Source organism: Oenanthe melanoleuca, chromosome 1A (genome assembly GCF_029582105.1).
Source record: "Oenanthe melanoleuca isolate GR-GAL-2019-014 chromosome 1A, OMel1.0, whole genome shotgun sequence".
Taxonomy (NCBI): domain Eukaryota; kingdom Metazoa; phylum Chordata; class Aves; order Passeriformes; family Muscicapidae; genus Oenanthe; species Oenanthe melanoleuca.
The window spans coordinates 41,841,514-41,860,742 of record NC_079334.1 but is presented as its reverse complement, the minus strand read 5'-3'; the positions used below and the strand labels follow the sequence as shown (position 1 = coordinate 41,860,742).

The following is a 19,229-nucleotide window of genomic DNA, read 5'->3' as shown; positions in this document are numbered from 1 at the left end:
AACAACCTCAGGCACCAGAAGGGCAGTGGAAAAGCTGCTTGAGAGAAAACAGTGTGGAGGTGCTGGTGTACATGAGCTGAGCATGAGGCAGCATGTACACCTGTAGCAAAGGTGGCCACCAGCCTCCAGAGCTGCATTATGAAGAGTATTGCCATCAGGTCATGGGACATGGACATGGCCCCCTATTTCATGCTGCTGGGATCCTCTCTGGAGTGCTGGATCTTGCACTATTCCCTAGTACAGGAGAGACACAGAGCAAATCCAGTGCAGTGCTGTGAAGATGATTAATGGAGCAGAGCATCTGTCATACCAGGAGAGGCTAATAGAGCTGAGATGTTCAGCCTGGAAATGAAAAGGCTGAGGTGAAACTTATCAATGTGTGTAAATACCTAACAGTGTTGAAGGAAGGTAGAAACTCTCAGTCATGTCCAGAAAAGGGACTAGGGGCATGGCAAATTTCATGTGAACATAATGAAAATAATACTTTTTGTACTCTGAGAGTGATTGAGCACTGGAATTGGTTGCCCAGAGAACTTGTGGAGCCTCCAACCCTGAAAACACTCCAAATCCAACAGGGCACAGTCCTGTTTGCCAGCTCTAGAAGCCAGCTGTGTTTGACCCTGCTCTGAGCAGGGGGATTAGACAAGATGATCACCAGAGGTCCCTTCCAACTTCATCCTTTCTTTTTATGATTCTGAGAAATAATTTAAACAGAACTCTTAAACCACCTATTACAGAAAGAAGCAGGAAGAACTGATGATTGCATTTTCTAGGTTATTGCTGGGGTGTGGATTCAATCTCCTGCTAATTAATTCATAGGTTCATTCAGCTGCTGACAATGTCTACATAACTGTATATTTTAAATTTAAAAAATCACAAGACTCTTTAAAATAAGAAGTTTTTAAATATGTGTAGCATAAACAGAAACACTTGATGTGCAATTCTAAAATAGATTTGGCACCTTTACATCAATCCTCCTCCTTCTCTGTATGTGACTGCAATGGAAGGCATCTGCCCAGAGAAGATTGCATCACCTTTGTAAATATAGAGATGTTCAAAGGGAAGCATCCAGCATAAATTATTTGTGGTATGAACATCTTGAAACATTTCAAGCCTAACGAGAAACACCTTCAGCAAACTCTGCTACATTCACTATGAGTGAATGTGCACTGTTTGAAGCTCCAGTTTTCTTTCATGGCTGTATATAGCACAATTTTTCTGACAGTGCAGTCTCAGAAAAAACATCAGCTTTTTACCAACCAGATAGTTCTTCCATTGGCCACTCTCACTGTTTCAGACTGTATGTTTCAAAGCTATGCACAAGTAGATCAGAATCCTACTCTGCATATCAGTCTCCATATGAGGACCAGGCCTATGCTCCTGTGGCTGAATTCTAGCATTATTTATTTCTACAGTAGGCAAAAAATATCATGTTTAACAGAAATTAAACAGGAGAGAGGGTCTTCTCCTCAGAAAACTGAGCTATGAAATTGATTTGGGGCTGGCAAATTGGCTCCACATCATGGCAACATTATCACTATCTATGTAATATCAGGTCACCACCATACTAACCTGATGTTAAAAATTGAGATCAGGCATTCAGAAAGGCATAAGATGAGCTCCAAGCCTCTGCCTGCCTCCTACATGCTTTCTGAAGGACAGGAGGGTTGGGAAGTTAGGCCAGCAGTTCAGATTCTATTGAAGGACATTTGGGCCTGAATGCAGTTAATCTAACTTAAGTTAGCTTAAGGTACTTGAATTTACTGGACTGGGGACTGAGTGTCCCTGGATTGTCCTATAAAGAAGGGAGCACAGACAGGACTTCCAAGGTCAATTCTGAAAAGCCAGTAAGATCTCTCTTTGACAGTGGCTATTAATATTGACTATAGAAGGAGATTAAAGCAAATATGCTTCTAGTCTACACACTTCAGACAGGAGTATAAAGCTGCAAAAGATGATTATTCACTTTGAAACTATACATGTTATATTTAGTTGAGAATAGGAGAGTGGTTCAAGACAGCTATCACTAAAACAAATTAACTGTTTTAATACTTGAGTATTATGTTAGCATACAATTTGTTCCAAGCAGTGTTACAATAGAGAGACCTCAGTACCCTGTACTGTGATATTTGCAGCCTGTGAAATAGTGAGTAACACTTGAAAACTTACTCTATTAACATTGTTTTAGAAATAGATGAGCAATTAGGATGCTGCTTTTCACACAGCATCCCTCATGTGCTCTGTGGGAATATCTGCTCAAACACAGAAGAATGAAAAGTACATTTCTCACCTCTCAAATAGACCAGATAATACAGAATTCAGACTGGTTTGTGTTTTTCATTAAACTGGATATGTTTACAAGTCAGATGAAAGCAATACTTGCTCAAATGACCTCCTTTCTACTGTTTGGAAGATTTATTGAAGGCAATATAGAACAGCAACAATAGTCAATCATAGGTGGCAGACTGCCCTTTTATTAGGCATACTGAAGCCAATTAATCTAAGCAAGCTTTCTCTCTTTACCTCCTGGAGGCAAGTATGCTTAGAATGCATTTAAAAATTCTGCAGCAATAAATAAAAATGCTGAAGCAATTCATTTGAACTTTGAAAAATTATTTACAGGCACTTGAGATACTAAGAATTAACATTCTACATACACTGCTGGGCAATATAATTTGATTAGATCCAAGAGTTTTAAAAAATTAAGTTCTAATACAAAGCCTTCTGGTACTGCCATCCTCAAGGGCAGCAGGGGAAGATAAAGGAATGCTTGTGAAAGGAGGTGAAAGCAGTAGGAATACTGAAACCTGTTCTAACACTGAGTAAAGTAAGCTGGGTTAATCACAAGCCTTCAAATAAGCTTGCAAATGAAGGTGGGTTACTGAACCAGGAACACATGTACAGCACAGAAGTAATCAGTTACTCGAATTTATTTCCAGATGTCAGATTATCTGTTATTTATACGAGACACCAAAGGCCACTTGAGGTGAAAAGCAAGTCCATAATAATCTTATTAATTATGAAACATCAAAACCCAAGATGTCTTAATTCATGTTCTAATTTTTGCAGTCCATGTGCTTCTAATTAGAATTGCTGTAATATATTCTCTTGGGAAGCATATAGGAAAAATGAGTAACATTTTAGTGGCAGCTTCCTCTTTCAGGGCACAAATTTAAATTCTTGGATTACTTCAAAGATCCTCCTTGGATTATCCTCATTGTAAATTAAGTTATAATCTTACCAGTTTCACAGCTGGGCCCAGTGAAGCCTTGTGGGCAGGCACACACGTTGGAAGCAATGCAGGCTCCTCCATTCCTACACCCGTCTTTGCAAAATGCTGCAAAATGCAAGATCACAATGTGTGGATAAGAGAATGGCACTCAGCAGTGCTGCAGGTGGGCACAGTCTGCCAGCAGGCTGGCACAGAGAGCAGAGACTGCCTTCTCCTGAGGACAGAGGTCACAAAGAGATGGTTTATGGCCCCCCTGCCTCACTGGCCAGATGGGTTGACAAGCTACAGAAGGAGATTAGAGTAAATCATCTGAAGACAACAGCTCCCATATGTGCTCCTTCACATGCACTGGGAGCACTGAGACAACATCTTCCCTTGGAACAGACTCTTCCTAGGGCAGTGCTGGTCTGCTCTGCTGCCCAAATAAAGGCCTGAACATAACAGGCACAACTGAATATCAAACTATCTGGCTACCTCAGTCCTTTATTAAGTAACTTAACAGAAACAATAAAAATACTAATTTTGTCTGAAGGGATTCTGAAGCACTTCAAAACTTTTTGCATTTACAGCCTAAAGTCAATCCTTGGGTTTGTTCTTTGGCATGCTGCACTTAGATATTTTGGTGTAGGATTCTCCAGGAGTGTATGCTTTAAAGAACCATTTCTATGGACTCAGAAATGCAATATGGAATTGGAAATGCTATAGCAAGAAGAAATTAGGCAGATGGAAGTTAAAACCAACACAAAGAGTTGCTTCAGGGCACTGGTCTAGCCCTGCACTCCTAACCAGCCAGAGGTGCCAGGCTTTGGTTTGCAGCTGCTCTGTGTAACAGCACCACTGATGGGGTTTCATGGCTCATCTGAGAGAAAACTGTCACAGATTTGAGCTATCCAGCTCTCAGTTTTGAGACAGCAGCCTTGTGGAGTGAGACCATTGCCACTGAGCCATCTAAGCTTCCCAACCCAGGAGTGCATGGTGCACAGGACTGCAGCTGGCAGTGCAGTGCATCAAAAGCTGCCAAAGGCATGGGGGCAAGGGGCACATCCAGGACACTAGCATCCAAGCCAGGGCTGCAGAGAAGTGCATTTCTCAGATTTCAGTACACAGGCTTAGAGCCTTCTCCTGCACACTGTCTTCTCCATATTGAGGAAGGAGGGCAGAGATACACTTTTTTTTCACAGTGGGGCCAGGTGCCCTCTGAATTGTCAGATCTGCTGTCAGACTCTTACTCAGGAGAGCTGAACACAGTGCTGTAGGGTTATGCATCCTCTCTTTTCAGTAGCTGACTCACCTCCAGCAGAATACTTTGGGACTACAACAAAGCACATCACAGGAGTGAGCTGTGCTCTTCTGAAAGAAAATGCTTTGAGTTTAAACCTCATCAGGATAAGACCCTCTTCCTATTCCCCAGAGAGCCCAGCACAAAAGGAAGTATTTGCTGACGTCTCCCTCTACTCATGTGTTTGACTGGAAGTGAACCAGGCTGCTGTGTTTTACAAAGAGCTTGTCTTTGAAATATATACAAAAATTATACTGTTAATCAGGTGATGGAATAACTAGTGCTAAGATCTTAATCAGACTTAGCAATTAAAGAAATTCTGGGGTGCTTAGATTTGGCAATAGACAGCAGCAGAAGGCATCTATGTGACATTACCAGTATTTACTCTGGACCCTAAGATTCTGACATCTAAGAGATCAAGTGCACCGAGGCACAACCTCAGGAAAAACTGGGTATGATATTGTTGCACTTCCCACGTCTGAGCTCATTCTCCTACAGGTACATTATTTTTATTTTCAAGCATTCTCTATATCCTGTGCTCAGAGCTTGAGAACTTCCAAGATTTGGGCCCAACTATCAAGTATAATTTCTTCTGGTGTGAAATGCAACAGGAATAAAAGCAGCATTGTACCTCTGGGAAAGCATCTTTTTAATACTAGAAATTTCAGTTCTAATGTTTAGCAGTGAATCAGAATGTTAGAAAACATGACACTATTTCACTTGTAGCAAAGCTTCTGTGTCCATGTCTACTGCTTTTCTCACTTACTATAACAAGACATTCTAAACAATTTTTAGTTCATTCAAGTAAAATAGCAAGTCATTGACCGTGGACAATGTAAATCAGACTGTTTTCACAGATGTAACCTTCCTGGTAACTGTAGGTTTCCTCCAATGTGTACCATATATAGAAATTGCTGACACAAAAAATGAAACGTAACTACTTCAAATTTTAGAGCCTATTGTCTATGCATTCATCATCTTCAAACTACTGCAAACTGCCAAATGCAAAGTCAGCACATATATGCCTGTAAAGATCATATAGGTTAAAGACCCAAGTGTCTAGCCTGGCATTTTGTCTGTCTTGTTCAAGGCAAATGACCAGAACTGCATCAGCTATGACAGAGCACCTAATCTGGGTTTCCAGCAGCTTACCTTTGCAGATGGTCCCATTTCCTGTGTATCCTGGCTTGCAGACACAGTTGTGCCCACCCACAGTGTTGAAACAGAGTGCATTTTCATCACAGTTGTGCTGGTTTGTCACACACTCATCATGCTCTGAAATAGAAAGCAAGAATGGGGTGGTCCTGAATTTTTAAAAACACAACGAAATAGGAGCTTTGTGTAGGTTTCCAGATCAAACAGAGAGAAACAGAGAAGTATTTACTGGCAATAGGGATAGCTATGTGAACATGGGACCATGGGATACCCAGGGTATCTATTGTTATCACATACTAGTATGTGATACCTGCACTGCAGTGCAATTCCACTTCCATTAGCAGGGAGCCACCAGCATTACACTTTCTATGTGGGCTACAGTATTCTCATAAACATTTGCCAAAGTGCTGGCTAGCATACTGAAAATCCATATGCTACTTCTCCTGTATAATTTATTCATGCAGGTTTATCTCATGCAGGATTCTTAGGGTTTCCTTCAGAAAGCTGACTAATGGTGTGAGACACACTCCAAACTGCAAACAGCATCATTAGCAGAAGGCAGGTCTTCAAAGTGCAGCTCATGTTTTCCCTCCCTTCAGCCCATACAAAACACTTTATTTATATGAAATAAATAACCTGAAAACAGAGGTCTGCCTGCTTTTCAAGGGATTTCTAGCATGGCATGTCCTAGCACCAGAGTGTGATGGATGAGACTCCTCAGTCTGGTGACTGGGACACACTAGGAAATATCCCTTTTGGGAATAAATTAGGAGTTTGAAGAATGTGATTTTGTGTTAATCTGCAGTGCACTACTTCACATAAAAAAAAAAAAAAAAAAAACATTGCTTAAGTATTTAGGTTACAGAACAGTTTAATGTTTTAGTTTGTGATTTTAAAGAAATGGTAAATGGAATCTTAAAATAAGATGCCCTAAAATGTCATTTCAAAATGATACATGAAAAGCTCTATTATTTTCAAAATGCAATATCTTAGTCTGGAGGCGTCAAAATAAAATGCTTCCATCTTCTGGAAACAGTCCTTGCTTTTTTGTTAAACCCACAGTATTTCTTTATCCACATATAATATCAGAGCCCTGAAATGTAAATTTCAGGAAAACCATCTGTTTGGGGAACACCAAGACATCGAATTTTAATCAGCACACATGGATTAACCTGCATGTGAGGTTTTCATAGCTATCATTCTGCCCAGGTTTCAGTGAATTTTATTAGCACAGCTCAGACCAGTTCTGGCTATTTAGCACAAGTCTTAAATCTGGAATCAGATGCTCTTTCTTCCCCCATTTTGAGGGGGAAGACTGCTAAATAATAATAAATAAATAATGACTGCACATATCCCACTGAGTTGTCAAGAAAATTAATTTCTTAACATTTGCAAATCACTATGGAAATTTTCAACTTGCTATTTCAATAGTGGCCATAAAATGTAGGAGTATAAAACTGGCAGAATGGCACATATCCAATCCATATCCAATCCATCAGAAGAGGTAAATTTTCCTCTAGTAATGGCAAGGACCTGTTGTTTAAAAGGGGGAAACATTCATCTCAATGTAACTAATAAATTTTAAATGCTACACAAGTTTAGTTTAATTTTTGTGGGTTTGCTGTTGTTGAGTGTTTATTTGTTAGGTTTTTAATAATGTTAACCTAATGCCCCTCTTCTAAACAAGGACCTGTGTCTCTTGTATCACCAATCATGCTCTCTTCAACCCTCCCTGGATGCAGCACAGCACAGCCTGCAGGCCTCTGCCCTCCAGCATCAGATTTAATTACTTTGCTCTCAGCATGAATAACTAAAATTGTTATTGTTCACCAAATGATCCATTCCCTCTAAAATCCACTTAACAATATTTGACTCTGACCTCCTAACATAGTGTAATCTCTTATGCTGGCTCAATTTACATGAAACCACTCTGCAATAGAGTTGGGTAAAACTGGGTAAAAAAATATAATCTATATTGCAACAGTATCCTGGCTTTCTTATTTTATGTTAATATTATAATATTATTTACATATTTTTATTTAAACATTAATTATTAATTATTTTGTAATGCAAATAACTATGGGAATGTGTGGAACATATTCAGCAGGCCAAAATATCCTGCAAAGCCATTATCTTGGTATCTCAGGAGGAAGGGTCCCTACAGTAATACATCACACTGGTAAACTCAGCCAAATTAAGTATCAAGCTCAAAGAGGAAGCACAGTCATCCATCTTATGCCTTAGGAATGCACCCCTGGCATGCACTGCAGCTCTTAGAAAGAGAAAAGAGTGTATTAGAGGGTACCAGGTGATTGCAGACTGCCACAGCAAGAGGAAGAGCTCTGTGTGTGTGGCTGGAGCAGCTTTGAAAGGCCAGCAAGGTTTGCAGGACCAGAGCCCTGAAGAGAATTTGCACAGATATTTGTCCTTCATATAAAGAGATGACTGCCACATTTGAGTGTGCCTTCCTAACATCTGCTTTTCTGGGGATAAGAAAAACCACTGAGTATTTCAAGATGGACTTTTTTTCTTAAAGCATATAATATAAATAAAAATTAACTTTCCATCAGCTAAATAACAGGACTTGGATGCAAAGGTTATATGCCTGGTATCCCAATCTAAGCTTTGGGGTTTCTTATCCTCCTGTAAGAAAGGAGGATGCTTCTGTACAAACTCTATTGAAACAGCCATCACTTCTTCTTTTTCTGTAGTTATCTGCTCAAACTTTCAGTCTATTTTTATTGAAATCACATATAACTGACTCATGAAAAATTCATGGTCTGATAAATGATTCCTGGATTGAAGTTTATATGTCATTTTAAGGAGGAAAATGTTTCAGAGTTAGGAGAAAATATGTGATTCAAATAAAGATTTTTATATGATTGGAATACAAAAAAAAACAAGCAAAAAAAAAAAAAAGACCAGTGTGTTTTACAATCCCTCTAAATTTGTTTTTCTGTATCATCTCAGTTTCAATAACACACTTAAAACCATTTAAACACAGTGTTTCCTCACATTGCTTTCTACAGTGACACTACAGAGCAGACAGCTTGCACTTCAGGAGTGGCTTTTATGGATGGATTACAGGGTTAAACTACACCTGAAAAAACCCTGTACATAGACCCTGTCACTACATCTGCTCTTTCAGCACTTGGTACACTCTCCACACCAATGCAAAGAGACCACCAGAAACAGGTTTATCACTAGGGACAACAAGACAGATTGTTCAGCTGTATTAGAACAGAAATACTTATTATTAATAAAAGGGTGGTGCTCTGTTCATAATTCATCATTAATTCATGCTTATCACTTTGGTTTCTTTTTTTAATCAAACATTTGGGAGAGTCACCTTAAAAGAAAAAGGAGAAAATTGCAGAGCTGAGTTGAGCAACCTTAAATACCAAATCAGAAACTACAGAAGCAGATGGGCCCATGAGTTACAAAAAAGCAAAAAAGTGATTTATAAAAGAAACATTAAAAGAGAACTTGCTATATGGCTTTTAAGTTCAAAAACCAGTTTAGAAACATTATTTGCCTAACTTAGAAATGTTAAAATTTTATTTCTCAAGTCCATTTATTTCAAAAAATCTTTAGAAACATTCCATACTTATTTCACTGCACACCATAATCAAGATAGGAACAGGCCAGATACAATTGTATTACAGAGCAAAGAAATTAAAATTATTTTTTGCAGAGAAATTTTAATGATTTACCAATCTGAACTTGCATAAACCTCTTGTACAAAGACCAAATGCACTGATTTCAATGATGAATTCTAAAGCTTTATTATCTAGTATATCTGAAATCCATTTTGCTCTGTCCAGACTCATACTCAACAGTGTTAAAATTCATAACATCTCTGTTCTGGGAATCAAATGAAGCCTTAAATACTCAATTTATATTGACCAAATTATCTCTGGAATGAGATCTTTCTAGATAGAGAAAAAATTTTAACTCCAAAATTTGCTATTGCCTCATGGTCATAACAACAGTAGCATTAAGTGCATATGAATGTCTCATTAAAAAGTTCTTATGACACAAACAACTTAAAAAGGCAAAAATTATGTGATGGTGCAATTGATTTATTTTTGCATCTTTGTGTGTGAAAATACATTATATACACACACAAAAAAATATATATACCTACATCTATATATACAGGCACATGGAGTAAACATGAAGAATTTTATTTTATTCTGGTTTATTTTGAAATACTATTTCAGAATATTCCATATTTCTTGCCTGAGAAATCTTTACTTCAGAAGGGTATCTAGGGTGAAGTATTGCACCCTACAAAGTGACATTGGTGGCATAAACTGATCAGGACCCACTAGATGCTGTGATGCATCTCAATGCAATGACAGCTGGGGATCTGTCTTACCAAATTTGTTATCTGTGCAGAGATTCTTGCTGAACTTTGTAAAATTTAACATGTTGTCCACAAGGTGTGGCACCTGCCTCCTCATTTGCACTATGAAACATCAGCCTCTATCCTTCCTACTGTGTATTTTATTATTAAAAATAAATATCTGTATAGCATTTCCTACATGCATACTGCAAGCCTTCCCAATATTTGCCTTGTGTATCCAAATTCTGCAGAGGTCTAAGAAAAAAATAAATAATCATAATCCAATCCAATAGCAAATAGGAATGATGACTGAGTTGCATCCCCTGCTTAGGGATGAAAAATATGCTGGCAGTTTTCCTGAACCATCCATTAACAACACTGGAAAATAAGAGCTGAGATCATCTTTAAAATTCAGAAATGCAAAGAAGTTCCCAAAAATACAAATAGAATACATCCCTGCAATTGTAATCCTGCAATATGATGCAACAGATCAGATGGCTGAGTGAAGAACTTGTGAGCCTGGATTAAATTAAAATAATTTAAAAAAAGAAAATATACTAGGTATTTTTCCCTTTTGATCTCTCTGCATTCAAGAATTGAAATTACTTTGGCCTTTTGTCTCCTTCCCATTGATTTGGTACAGAACTACAGAACCATGGTGACCAGCTGGCCATCTGATATGGCAGTGACAACAGGTAAGATTTACTTGAATTATCAACAGCCAACACACTTAAATGCCCACTTTCAGTTTATCTTAATTACAAGGGGTTTTTCTCCCCACCTATAGCTCACGTACAAGACAAAAATTAGTAGCAATTATATGTGTAATATGGAAGACTTATTCCATTAAGATCATTTGAGAAATGACAGATGGTTAATCTCTTTAAGACTTCATATTAACTCATTTAAGCTCTAATTGGCAGAGTTAATTTAAATCACAGTAAATGCACACTATTTTTGAAGAGCAAATGCTGTAAATTTATTGAACTATTTGCTGGAAAGTGTCCAAAGAAGGGCACTGAAACTGGAAAAGGGACCAGAGAACAAGTCTTATGAAGAGTGTCTGAGGGAACTGGGATTGCTTAGCCTGAAGAAAAGAAGGGCTGGGAGGATCTTCTCTACAACTACCTGGCAGGAGGTTGTACACAGGTGAGGGCTCAGTCTCATCTCCAAAGCACCAGGCATCAGGACAAGAGAAACTGGCCTCAAGCTGTGCTTGGAGGTTTAGACTGGATACTACAAAGATATTTTTCTCTGTAAGGGCTATCAAGCACTGGAACAGGCTGCCCAGTGAAGTGTTTGAGTAACCATCCCTGGAGGCATTTAAAACACATGCAGATGTGGCCCTTAGGGACATAGCCCAGTGGTGGACTTGGCAGTGTTTGGTTGGACTTGATGATTTTAAAGGTCTTTTCCAGCTAAAAGAGTCTATGATCTTATGTTTTCCATATATTTATGTTAAAATTTATGATTGATATTCCCCAATTCATTTTTTCTATAGATATTTCTTAATTTAAATTCAAAACAGAACCTGTGTTTTTATTACACACAGAGTTACCATCACAGTTTACCCTTAGTTAATGCTTGAGTCATTAATCATTAATGACCACCAGCAGATTCAGTTCAAAGCTGGGGACACCAAAAGCCAGGTCTACAAGAGTTTGTCCCTGCTAATCCTGTTATTTGACTGGTTTTTATCTTCATCTATTCCCACATACCCATGCTGTTCTTGGTCCTCATTTTCTAATGCTTTCTTCAGTGCAGCCATAAACCACAATTTCTGTAGAGCAGCTGCTTGTTCCCTCCCTCAGCAGGATCAGGGAGACAATCAGAAGGCAAAATCCAGAAAACTCATGGTTTGAGATAGAGACAGTTTAATGGAAAAGGAAAGCTGAGCACACACCAGCAAAGCCAAACCAAGGGTTAAATTCACTGCTTTGCAATGGCAGGCAGGTGCTCAGCCATCTCCAGGAGAGCAGGGATATATGCATCCTAGCTATACTACCAGGAAAACAAAGAGGGCAATCTGTACTACTGGCAATCACTGATGTAGGAATAAAATTAATTGAAAAAACAAGCACTCATTCTCTTTGCATCTGCCTGTGAGGCTAGGAGGGTTCCTGAGAAAGCTCCAAGGTGGCTCTAGCTGAACTTTTGAAACTGACATAATTAATTTGTTTCACAAAAGAAGCAAATCATGGCACTGTATGTGATGATGAAATCCATCCCTAAAACACCTCAAATTTCCAATCATGACTTTTCTTTCTAGGGGAGCCAAAACCTTAATGTATGCAATGTTCTTTACCAACGTAAGTAACACAAGGAAGATACTGGGACCTCGACTAGAGAAATAATGCATATTTATATACAAATCCAAAAAAAATTGGGACATTCTAATTGTAGTTAACACTAATTAAAAAAAAAACAAAAACATTTACTCTAAAAATATTTTCAATTTCATGTTTTATTTCACAACAAACTTTCATCTAAAGAAAAATATTTTGCACACCAAAGCCTACAAGAAGCATATAGTTTTTTTCCTATCCTTTGACCTTGAGACTTTTTTCTTTGTGAAAAATCTCTTTACTTTTTGATTATTCCTCTTCTGGATTTTCCTTCTAGACTTATGGAATACATGACCCCTGGTTTTAAGTCCCTTTGAATTCTCCACTAATTCCAAATTCTGTAGCTCTAATAATGGATTTTATGGCTCTAAAAGGCTATACTCTCATCTAGGACTCAACTTGAAAAGACTAACACATAACTTGAATGTTGATCAGTCCACATTTTGTGTGGGATCTGCACACCAAGAAGTCTGTGCCAAGATCTCTCAGAACACTGGGAAGACAAAGATATACTAAGTAATTTCAAACAAAAAAGACAAGTTGATGGATAAAGTACATATTTTGTGGCAGGCCTACCCTTATACCCTCCATATTCCTTTACAGCTCTTCATCCAATCCCTTAGACTTTGTTAAAGGCACCTAAGATTCGTCTTCCCCAAAAAGTGTTTTGTAATTTCCAGTTTCATGGAATAATACATATTTTTACAAAATACACTCCTCCTCTCATGGAGGCTTCTATTGCAATATTAATCAGCAATATTAATTTTTACACTTTTCAACCAGTTAGGCAGAGAAAATAGGTTGAAGAATATTTTGCTTGACAGCTAAAGTTAAAAAAGCTTTAATTTATCTCCATTTTCTTTCACATCTGCCATTTTTTATACACCCTCTTGAACAGAAAAGTTTAAGGGAAGGATTTTCTAAAGCATGTAGCAGAGTCCCAACTGTTTCCCCTAAAGGAACATCTGTAACTCCCACTGATTACAATGGCAGGACTGTAGCATAAATGTAAAATGATTTTGTAAATCCCACCTTAAGAGATTTCAGTCTAGACTTTGACAAGGACACTTCTTTTCTGCCTTAATTCAAACTGATCTCTTAGTATCTTTAACCAGGGACATTTTAAAATGAGGTCTCTATCTTTTAAAAGGTATTTAATTCTGTACATTTTCTAGACTTTCTCCACAGATTCATCTTTTTTTTCCTCTTTTTATTTTAAATGCAGCCAGATGTACTATTTATTCCTAGGTAAATCTTACTTAATTCCCACTTTTATTGTATACAAAACCTCCCATACACTTGTGATAAACTGATGCTTTCAAAATCTTCTATTATGTAGTAAAAAGTAATAATGATAGCAAATTCTGCATCTCTAGTGGTGCTCCCTACTTCATTGCTAGTAGAATAGCCAGACTAGAGCTGCAAATACTATTTCCTCAGCCAACTAAAAATGTTTATTTTAGTTCTTCTAATTCCAACCCTTTTTATTTATTGTTTCCTTACTAAAAGGCTCCATGCTGTAACAAGTCTGCCACTAGCAATAAATACCCCTTGGATATTTGGCCTGCCTCCCACACATATTTCTGTTACACAAATAAAAGCTGTAAAGTAACCTGACTGCTGTTGAGGCTGGTAATTTGCTGGCTGTTCTCCTATTTCATTAGTAAAAACTTAGAGATGGCCCACATGACCAGAAGACTCCATAAAAACACCACTGAACACTTTCTCAGCACAAAGTTAACAGAAGGTGGACATGCACAAAGTGATAGAAGAAAGATGTGTCAGCAATCAAAACTGCTAGAGAACAGTAATGTTCTCAAAACTCCCTAGAAACAGCTGGTGCTGCTTCTATTCTTTTTGGAACAGCATTGTGACCAGGGTTTGTCAACACATTTCAGGAGCTCCTGGAAAATCAGTTACCACATTACAGCACCATTACCTAAGTCAGCACTTGTCTGGCAAAGAAAATGAGAGGCACCACAGTGGTGGATGCTTTGATCCTGCTCTTGCCTGCAGGAATCTGGAGTAACCTACCTAACCATAAATGCTAGGAAACAAATGGGCTTTTTTTTTTTTCTTCTCATGCAGCAGAGAGATTCTTAATGGATGAAGTAGTCCCTCTCATTTCCCTGGCACTGCTGTGACTCAGACCCTCAGGTCACTCACTGTATATCAAGGACAGCACTGTTTTTGATAAGACAGGATGCTTGAGCTCTCTAGGGAGAATAGGCCTTCTTTAAGTGTTGCTCACCTGATTTTGAAGAGAGTTCTCTACTCGAAAATGGGGACAAAGTTATACTTCTGTGATAGTAAGGTAGAGCAATATTGCTGCTTTTCCCTTTGGTCAGCCTTGACACCCTCTCCAGTGAGGTACCCAATTTTCCCTAGCATGCATCCCCCAGATAGTTTACAAACCAAAACAGCTCAGCAAACACATCCTTCATGAACACTGCATGTTCCCTGGACACAGAAGCACTTGGGGAGAATGGTACAGCCAGTCCTCACCACTGTGCAGTGTCAGGGAGGAGCTCACACACACAGCCTTGAAAGCCGCAAAGTCCTGGCTGCTGCAGCTCAGACAGAGCCCTTGACTGCAGAATATAACCTGCAGAGCTGTCTGAACTGATCCTAACAAAAAGCTGCACAGCACAGTAAAGGAGATGCAATGAAATGCACTCTGACATTCATTGCCCCACTGCTGTAGTGGTATGAAACTCGACACTGGCTAACTTGTTTCATGGGTAGATTTTCCAGAGTACACCATGTTTTTGTTTCCACAGTTCAATTGCTAGCGTCTATCAAGCTTACAAATAATTATTTCTGTACTTACATGCATCATGAAATCATCAAGGCTGGAGCACTGTTAAGATACTTATGTGTATTTTATATTGATAAATAAATATTTGCATAAGCACATCTTAGCAAACTTTACATATGTGAAAAATCTGCCATCAAATTTGCTGTCTTGTTTAAGAACACCATTAATTGTTCAAACAAGCAGAACCACAGATATGAAGTCTACAGTATTGTTCAGGTCTCAAAAAGTCGAAATATGAATTTAGAATCAATGAAGTTAAGAAGAAAGTAAACTTTGACTGGCTATCCCACTTTGCTACTATTACTATCATCCCAGAATGACTCCACCTCTGTAATCCTACTTCCTTCACAAGCCTGCTCTTTGGACAAGTTAGGATTTAGGCAGAGATGCTGTGAACAACTCGAGTACTTCCAACTAAGATGAAGCCCATCCTATGGAAGGTACATTAAGGTAAATCCTGGGTATTCAAAGCAGACTGGAATATCTGTTCAGACTACCACCAACAACAAACTATTTACTTCTCAGGATTAAAATGATGCAGACAGAATTTCAGCTCATCCAATTTCACTTTCTCAAGGGTTAGAAAAAAGGTAACAAACTTTTATTTTCAAATATTTGCACACTCCAAAATTTTAAAAGCATTTGAACAAATTAGAACAGATACTCTTGATGAATCCTCACTTTCCTAGAAACCAGTCTTATCTGGAGTAAGACTTGGCATTTATCCCTGCTTTGAGCAGCATGAAACCTTTAGTTTTGTTTCCTTAAATGCACTGTCATCAAAAGACTCTACTACAGGTTTCCAAACCCTAAACATCAAAGTTAACACTGTGTGACAGCTGGTGTGTTCCAAACTCATCACATTTACTCATCTGTAACAGGGTAAATGACACAATTACTGGCTGTAATTACTGTTGCTGACAATATATTTTTCCTGGTGATTGGTCTGTGTGACTCAGAGCTGCTTATCTTTGTCAGTCCAGTCCAAATCTCCATTTCCATGTGACTTGGACATTAACTTACAAAGTATTTACAAATTAGTTCCAATATATTAGTGCCAAGACAGATATTTGGGATAGTATAAATTCATCTTTTATTGCATGATTAAGCAGTTTACCACTCTAATATTATTTTCCATTAGAAAATAACTATTCTTTATTAGATTCTGTGACCCATTCAAATTAAATGCACCTTTATTAGTATGTTGGAAGGGAGACACACTCCAACAGGTGAATATAAGGAAGGAATAAAATCTAAATAAATAAGGATATTGATATATTTTTTAATGCTTGTCTTGAAAGCAAAACATCAATTAAAAAAAAAAGGATAAGACATTTAGATACTTAGTTCTAATTTTTTTCTTGTGATGATTTTAAAGAACAACTACAGAAGACAACAGTGACTTTTGATTTTGAGCAGTGTGCATTGTGAGCTAATCAAGCTAGCTCACTGAATGTGTCTTCCCTGGAATACCTTTTACTTTAAAAATATGAAATAGATACAATTCCTTGCATCATTTCTCCAAATAATACATTTTAGAGGTGAAAAGACTGCAGCACATAACGACATAAAGAAGAGATTATTTGTCTTTTTGAGATTATTTGGAAGCTTGTCAGAATGAAAAAATACTCCCACAAAAACTCCTACAAACCATTTAGGTAGAGCAGCTTCCTGTTTTATTGCTAAGCTTGTTGACAGAGCTCTTGGTTCTTGACAGAAGCATCGATATATTCCAAGTTTTTTTTTGTTACTTGATGAGGTGAGGGGTATGTCAACTTTTCACATGAATAGCAAAGGGCATGGTTTCAAGAAGGTAAATTGATTACTGTCCTGAAAGAATTTCGATTTTCAGTTTTCTAGCTCAATCTTGAAGGTGCCACAAACAAACCCACTAGCATTTTCTTTAAAAGAGAAAAAAAAAAAAAAAAAAAAAAAAAAAACCAGGACAGAATAGTTCTGTGAGTTCTATGTATTGATAATGTCCTCAGGAAAAAGATCAAGTATCTTTTCTAAACACAGTACTTTCAGAAACAATACCTCACAAAATTCAACTTCACTAACAGAAGTGAAATTTTACCCAAACCCCTGAGGATTATATTGCACAGCAGCACAACATAAGCAGCAATGCTTCCCTTTGTACCAGTGTGACTTTTCCAGTTACTGATGATGGTTTCACCAGTCTTCCTTGGGGCATTAGCAAACCACAACCCTAAGGGTGGCCAACATTATCTCAGTAGACAGTATTTGTTCCTTCTTGTTGATCTGCTCTTTTTGACTGCTGTAGAGAGGTCTTGCCAAAGACTCAGTTGCCTTTATTCATTTACATGAGCTGTCAAACACTGACAGAGCAAATTCAGGAACTGAAACTAGTTTTAGACAAAATTAGAAGGGCAGCAGAAGTGAGGGTTTAACTTACATTATGCATTTGTGCATGACCAACCACAGCCTGGCTGCAGAATCATCAGCACATTTCAGTAGGAATCAGGAGTTACATGCAAAACTAAAAAAATAAGCCCTTCTTTGGGACTTCACATAGGAACACAGACACTGGGTGAGTCAGTGAAGTGGATAAATCCAGTATGTTTAGTTTGTGCATTCTAAGGTAGACTTCAGCATAATTCTGTGTGCAAAGAAGGACTAGGAAGGATGCAACTCCTGCTGGTCAAGGGGTCTGTACCACAAGAAATCATTTTGGTATGGTGAAGTACAAAGTTTTTTAAGTCAATAATCATCAGTCCAAAAAGGCTGGCAAAAGGTAGCAATATTGATAGAGAACTATTGAAGAGACAAACTGTCAAAGAAGATGACATACTAAATTACAATGACTGACAGTATCAAAAAGGAGATAAGGAAATAGCCTTCCATTATCATAAAGCAAATTAATCTCTCATAAACACTTCATGAAAAACAAAGGACACTTCTAAGCTGTTTCAGGAGCCAGTGACTATATGCCAGTGACATGCAGTAGGAATCAAATTGTAAAGAATTAAAGGTTTCCATGACCACAGATCAGATTGTCTGTCAGACAGATTGTCTGAAAAGAAATAGTTCAGAAATTTTTATCTACCAAAATGGGAATCTTCCATATTTATTAAAAATACCCAACGACTTGCAACTATATTAAAAGGCTTCTGAAGCCCTGGATAATACTAAAAAATATTATGTCTCCCCTTACCAGCCTTGAAGTTAGCTTTCTTACCCTCTGTCTTTTCTAAAAACTGTGTTATCTTAGATTAGAAATTATTTTCAACAGCAGAATGCCAAAAGAGAGACACAATATCCACAGGCTGCCAGCAGTACCCACTACCCTTAAACCCCAGCTAAACGGTATTGTGGCTACAGACACTTTACTGTGAATGTGTAGAAAACCACTCACATCAATACAGAATGATCACATAACCTTAAATAACTCCACTTTTCCTTTTTTAAAAGCTGTCTTGCTTCATGGAGTAGCTCCAGTCTCTCACTGACCTTGGCTGGAGTCCCTCTGAGAACAGGCAACACTCTCCCGGCATGAGGCAACCACCAGCTGGCTCAGACATGATAGATGTGAGCCATCCAACCTCCCTCACTTCTGGCTCACTCAGTGAGACAGCAGCAGATTCCCATCTCCTGAGCCAGAAAGATCCTTATGACTTCAAACAAACTGTCCTCAAGGCTGCCTGCCGTGTTTCCTGATCTTTACAGTCTGTCACAGCCTGTGATCATCCACAGAAGGATGGCCAGGGGAGGTCCAGCTGTGAAGGGATGTCATGTTCCAGTGAATCAAGGTCTTGGGTTGGATCTGCTAATCCTATCATGATGATTGCCTTGAACCTGTTAATAGACAACTGAGTTGGGTCCAGCTGAATTCTTGGCCTCTGTTGATGAGAATGTGAGCTTAGGCAAAGAGATGTACATTGGGGTGTCTTAATTTCAAACTAAACACCACCTCCTGCACCAATGTCAGTAAAATTCTAACAAAGAGTAAATGTAATTACCTTAGGAATTAATAATTAATTTAGCGCTGCATGATTTGATAGATTTTCTATTTTTACAATATACCCTACACT

At 38.2% G+C, this 19,229-nt stretch overlaps 1 protein-coding gene across 1 annotated transcript in view; it reads right to left on the bottom strand.

Annotated features, from left to right (window-relative positions):
• The window catches only part of NELL2 (neural EGFL like 2), a 133,403-nt gene that overhangs the window by 32,473 nt on the left and 81,701 nt on the right, over window positions 1-19,229 (bottom strand). The window contains exons 14-15 of the mRNA XM_056516275.1: window positions 5,664-5,786; window positions 3,242-3,337 (exon numbers count right to left, since the gene is read on the bottom strand). Of these exons, the coding sequence (XP_056372250.1) occupies window positions 3,242-3,337; window positions 5,664-5,786 (219 nt within the window). The remainder of the gene's footprint in view (window positions 1-3,241; window positions 3,338-5,663; window positions 5,787-19,229) is intronic.